The 6,234-nt window shown below is 54.7% G+C and overlaps 1 protein-coding gene across 1 annotated transcript in view; it reads right to left on the bottom strand.

Annotated features, from left to right (window-relative positions):
• AADAC (arylacetamide deacetylase) overlaps positions 1-4,370 on the bottom strand; it is a 9,779-nt gene extending 5,409 nt beyond the window's left edge. Inside the window, exons 1-3 of the mRNA XM_017734413.1 lie at positions 4,129-4,370; positions 399-621; positions 99-168 (exon numbers count right to left, since the gene is read on the bottom strand). Coding sequence (XP_017589902.1) covers positions 99-168; positions 399-621; positions 4,129-4,266 — 431 coding nt within the window. The 5' untranslated portion in view covers positions 4,267-4,370. The remainder of the gene's footprint in view (positions 1-98; positions 169-398; positions 622-4,128) is intronic.
• Positions 4,371-6,234: the final 1,864 nt, after the last annotated feature.

Raw genomic sequence — 6,234 nt, forward strand, 5'->3', positions numbered from 1 at the left:
CATGTGACCAAATACAGAAACATTGAAAAATCAGATCAATTGAAACAGATTAATTTACTCCAAACCCTCATCCCATCTGGAAGGAGAATATCTCTTACTTGACTGACACCACAACAGCATTTAGCTCGTTCGAAATCTGCCGTGATATGTGATCATAGGATTTCATGCCTGCAATAAAACCCCGGTACGTGTGAGAATGGACACACACACACAGAACTGCCTGTTCCTCTTGGCAGCAGCTTCCAGGTGACTTTCCCAAACCACCCCCTGCTTGTAACTGGTGACACACAAGTCCCCTGCCCCTCCCTGTGGCAACTCCCACAGAACAAAAGGCAGCCCTTGACAGGACTGGTGAGATCTTTCCCACAGAGCCGTGGCAGCGATGCAGCAGAGCTTACCTGCATCTCCCAGGCACCACCCCCCACCGTGGAAGTAGACCATGGCCCTCCTGAGCCCATCAGGTGCCCTCCTGGGCAGGTACAGGCGGACAGGGACGTTGTTGAACTTTGTGTCCGTCACAGTGACATTTTCATCGGGTGAGGGAGAAACAAGCTCGAGAACTGTGATGAGCCTCATGCCGTCCATGTAGTGCATCAGCCCCAGCAGATCAGCTGCCTCGGACTAAAGCACAAGACAAGAGGAAACTGTCTTAAGTGCAGCCTTACTCTCAGATTAAATTCCCATTAAGCCATTTGATGCTCTGTACGAACTTGTAAAGTTGCTGTAGAGGTTACTACAACAGGCCAGAGTGTATCCATCTGGAACTTGGCAGTGAAACAAGCACTCTGTGACACACGCTCACGCTGTGTCACCAGCTGCCCAGCAAGGCCAGAGCCCAGCCAGAACCAGGGCTGCTCGTTTGTGTCCACATTCAGGCTCCTGCTCGGTGTTTTTGTGGGTCTCCTCCACAGCCCAGTGTCCGGCTCAGTGACCCACCAGCATCAGCACAGGCATCGTGCCACAGAGAGCCACCAACAACCACCCACAGCTGCTGGCCTGCTGCTGGCACCAGCATGGCATGGGGACAGCCCAGGGAACGCACTGCAGAGAGCCACCCACGGCCCCTGCACTGCTACCAGCACCTTGGCTCCTCTAGCACCACCCCTAGCAATGGGACGTGACCACTTCCCAGTCCAGCCTCCTCCCTGCCTCAGCACATCACAACTGAAACAATGAAGTAACAAAGCCAAGTTCTTACATGTTATCTGAAGGTGAAAACAGATGAAATTCAGAGCAGGTTTGAGTTTTAAAAGAAAGAAGATAGCCAAGCCTGGTGCAGACCCTGTTTGAAGTTTGGCTTCCAAGTGATGCTCTATTCTCCCCAGGAGGAATGTGAAACCCCCACACTGTAAGTGGTCACTTGCTGACAGGTGTAACCACTAGCCTTCACACTGTGATGGTGTAAGTCGTACAGTCTGACCCTGCTTGTTGTATTTTTTTTCCTTCAAATTGTATTTAAATCAACTGTTTGATCATCATCTACATATAACCAGGTTTTGAGCAGCCTGGTCTAGTGGAAGGTGTCCCTGACCTTAGCAGGAGGGTGGAATGAAATGAAATTTAAGATCTCTTCCAACCCAAACCAGTCTGGGATTCTGGGATTCCGTGATATAACCTTCCCTTTAAGGAGTTAGAATAGCACACGGCTCAGCCCTTGCCGGCAGTCTTTGACAGTGATTGTCACCACATTTTTGAGTCTCCTCCCTCTGAAGGCTTGGAGCGGGTGATGCCAGGAGGAGCCCTGCCAATCCTAGTGTGTTAGAATTGGGATGGAGATGAGTGGGCAGGCCCTGGCACACTGCAAAGGGAACCTCAGGTCCTTGCCATCAGCTCCATGAAAACAAACACACACATACGTGCCAGAACTGCCGTTTTAGCCACAACATTTACACAGTTTACATAAGTATTTCTCAGCTGTTGCTTTTTCCCCAAGGATTAACATCTTGAAAAAACAAATATATTAGTCAATGTGAGTCCTGCTGTGACTCCACCGAGCTTGTGAAAGCCCCACAGTGGGAGGAATTCTCTGAGCCCCAGCACTGAGGATTTCCAGTGCTCTCAGAGCTGTGTTTTCCACAAGTGGACAATTTACACTGTGGAAAACCACCGGGCTGCTGCCTGTGGTTCCCAGGCCATTATCAATGAAAGGAAATGGTGCCCTCATCTGAAAATCCTCATTGTCCCAGTGTGAGGTTATTGGGTGCTATGGAGTGACAGGAAAACCAGCCTCTTTGGGGTTTGGGATCCCCGTGCTTTGGCAAGCATTTTCCCCAGTCACTTCCTCCCTCTTCCACAGAGGAGCACTGCAGCAAGGACAAACCCTCCAAAACCTCTGGAGGGGGAAGGGAGCCTGGCTGTGCCTGGGCAGGGGCAGTGCCACACGGCTTCCAGCAGTTCAGGTTTCCGCAGAGGCAGCAGCTGGGACGAGGCACCCTCGGGGGACGCTCCCCATCAGCCCAGCTCGGACACGGCAGCTCCTGAGCGGGGCTGGAAAGGGCCCGAGTCGGGCTGTCAGTGCTTCCACGGAGCTGGGCTGTGGAGGGAGGGCGGGAGCTTTGGGAGAATGTTGCAGAACTACAGCAAAAACGTTGTGTTGTGTTTTTTACTTTCTTCAGGTGTTTCAGACCGAGGGCGGGGGGCACTCCCTGAAAGACCTGAAGCATTTTGTGCTCAAGCACCACAGCAAGTGGCAGGCTGGTTCTCAGAGGCTGTTCCCCAGCGTGGCAGCACACGGACACAGGACATGAACACCAAAAGGCAAAGGGAGACATTCCCAGCTTCCCTGCTGCAAGGAGGGGCACGAAGGGACTCTGAGCACACCAGTGACACCCAGCAGGGCTGCCAAGGCCCTACCACAATGAAGGGGACAGAAATTTGCCATGTCATGGTGCTCTTGGGACACCCTTTTGGGAGCTCGGAGAGGATTCTGCTGATCAGGAATGCTCGGGGGTGGCATTTTTTTTTTTGTTCAAACCAACACAAGGGAGTCAGAAAGACCAAAACAGGGTCCCCTGTGCAAACGCAGACCTGCCGTAAGTGACCACGAGTCGCTGCCCTGTAATTGGACGGCCATTCAGGATATACTTTGGACAATTTAGAGCCACCTTAGATGCAACCTGCAGTAGTGCAGCTCCAGGGAGGCTGTGTCTGTGTCCATCCCTTGGCATTGTGGTTTCACAGGAGACCAGAGCACAGTTACAAAACGCCTGCCCTCAGCAGCGCTGGGGGGAATGGGCTCAGGCTTCCCAGGCAGCCAGGACAACAGGCACCACGGACACAGCTCCACGTTCCAGTGAAAACACACGATCCTTGCACAAAGACGACGCTCCTGCTGCCGGCAGTGCCGAGCTGAGGTGACACCGTGACCAAGCAGGCACCAGGCGTGCCTGGGCAATGAGCTGCCCGTGCCCGCCCTCCTTGCAGGCTCCCTCCAGCAGGGGATTTAGGAGGGGAAGCAGCAAGGCAGCACACCAACACTGCAGTCTACAGTTTCTTGCTCACCACTGTCATCTTCCACCACCTCAACCCCCAAAATCAAAACAAGAGAGCAGCAAAGAGTCCCTGACACGCTAAAAAACCCCTCCATCCTCCCTTCTCCTGCAGACTGGACAGCCCTAAAAAGGCACCCCCTGCCAACAAGAGCTGTCTCACACAGAGATGTTGTTTTGTGTAGTTTTCAGACTTACTCTGTCAGTGGATTTCCATGAAACCACAAAAATCAACAGAATGTGAGAGCTGCTCTAGTCTTCCCTCCCCTGACACCCAGCACTGCCAGTTCCTGCATACAGGAACGGGGATGATTCAGGCAGCCGTGCTTCAGCTGCACAGGGCTATAAAGCCAGAGAAACTTGTCTGTGCTTGTCTATCCGCAGTCACACCTCACATCTCATTCCAGTTACTCTGAATGGCCCTTTCTCAAGGCTGCAACATCAAATCTTTTCTACATTTCGTTATATTATAGTCACAGTAAGTTTAGTGCTTCATTTCAGCCACTCCTGCCCTTCAACCAGTGTAACACCGGACCTCTGTAACGCACGCAGCGTGACACACATGGACTGCCGTGTCCGTGAGCCCCAGAGGCACGAGAACCCCCCTGCTCCGCCCTCCCAGCCCCCCCCCCCACCTCACCAGGTGCCCCACGGCCCTGAAGGCAGCCGAGACGAGCATCACTTTCCAGGGCTCCGCCAGGTCCTCGGGGAGCGGGGTGTAGATGTAGTAGCCGAGGAGGGCAGTGAGCAGGCAGAGGCAGAGCAGCCGGGCCCCCATCCTTGCAGGCTCCGCTCCGGCGCTGGTGGGAGCAGCTCTCACCGCCTCCCAACAGCCACCAGCCAGCACAGGGCAAAGTTAATCCCGTGTTTTGCTTGGGCCCCGGCCAGGAGGTGATTTCTTGTCGTATCACCCGGGGCAGAGGTTACTCCACTGTGCAGCTTCCAAAACAACACGGCTCCCCAGCAGGGCGTGCAGCCGCCGGGAGCAGCCGAGCCCCCGGCCAGCCGCGCATCCAGCCGCCGTCCCTGTCCCGGCACAGCCCCGCATCCAGCCGCCGTCCCTGTCCCGGCACAGCCCCGCATCCAGCCGCCGTCCCTGTCCCGGCACAGCCCCGCATCCAGCCGCCGTCCCTGTCCCGGCACAGCCCCGCATCCAGCCGCCGTCCCTGTCCCGGCACGGCACCGGCCCAGCGCCCCCAGGGACGGGCGAGCAGGGACGAGGAGGGGGCCGCGGGCTGCCGCACGGTGACACCCAGCTGCGGGCAGCCGTGCTGGATATCCCACAGCGATGAGCTGAGCTCTGTCAGGCAGAAGCCCACCCGGAGCTCGGGCCACAGCGATGCCGCGGGGCAGCGGCTCGGGCAGAGCCCAGCTCGCAGGGATGCCTGGGGCGATCAGCCCAGGTCAGCCCCTGGCCCGCTGCCACCCCTCAGGCAGTGACTGGTACCTCGTGCCCTGGCAAAGGCACCTTTGCCTCGCACAACACACCAACCCCTTGTGCAATAGTAGGGTTGGTAGACAAAAAATAGTAATAATACTCCGTAGTCCAGTGCATCTGGTTAATATTTGACAGATCAAATTTAATTGCCACTATTCTCAGAATTAAAAGATTTTTATGCATCTTCCAGAGGCAACCACTTCTGCACAGGGTGGACAGGTAGGAATAAATTCAAACAGGCAATAATTTGACTACGAAAACACTCCAAGTGCAGGCAGGCACACAAGGAGGGATGAAAAGAACAGCTGTAGCTCTAGAAACCCTGCTCTAAAGAAAATTGAGGGTTTTACCTTTTCAGCTTAAAATTTAGGTTATTTCTTTTGCTGAATTCTACCAACAGCAAATCAGCACAGCCTTGTGCTCTCTCAGGCTGAGCAGCCTGTGGGGCTGGAGCATCCTTTGGAGGAGCAGACCATGAAACATCACAGAAGGCTGGAAGCTGAACCATGTGCCACCAGCTCAAACACAGGAGAATACTGGCCCTTAGTCTAACTTTCAGGCATTTCTTTAAGTTCTGGGCACCTCCAACCTATTCACATATTTTAAAAATCCATCCGTGCTCTCTCTCTCTCTCTCTCTCTCTCCCCTCAGTCCTTCTGCAGCACAACAGCCAGTGAAAGCCCAATGTTCTTGACCTCGCTCCAACAAAACCAAGAGAGAACACAGCTCCATGGTCACTTCACCTGCCCTGGGGACCAGCGCCAGGTGCTGGGCAGAGGGATGGGTGAGCCGCTTCCAACACAGGTGAGGGTGGCCTGGCCCTGGGTCCCTCTTATCAAGGGCTGAGAGGTAAAACATAGGTAAAGGAGACAGATTTCAGGTGGCATGAGAAGATAAGGCACAGCTGAGTGATGGGGAATGCAGGACAAAGCCCTCTCCTGCCCCATCCCTCCCCAGGAGCAACGGGAGCTCCCAGGACAGCTCTGGCATGGGCAAACAGCACAGCGGAAGACGAGGCCAGACCTGGAACCACCACAAAACTGGTGTTTTACTTTGTTGCACTTAAGGAAGGTTTCCCACTCTCCTTCCATGCTGGTCTCCAGATGGAAGCATGGCTGTGCAGTGACAGCCTGGGCTCAGCTCTGTTCCTGTCCTGAGGTCACCCTTGGCTTAGGCAGGAGTTCACAGTGCTTAACCTTCAAAGACCAGCGTCTCATGTCTCATCTCATGCCAGAGGCACTCCTCTGCCCTCCAGTGAACCACCCCAGCAACCTCCCTGAACCCACAGCACTCTCAGATAAAGGAAGT

This window comes from Corvus brachyrhynchos, unplaced genomic scaffold (assembly GCF_000691975.1).
Source record: "Corvus brachyrhynchos isolate BGI_N302 unplaced genomic scaffold, ASM69197v1 scaffold544, whole genome shotgun sequence".
Lineage (NCBI taxonomy): Eukaryota > Metazoa > Chordata > Aves > Passeriformes > Corvidae > Corvus > Corvus brachyrhynchos.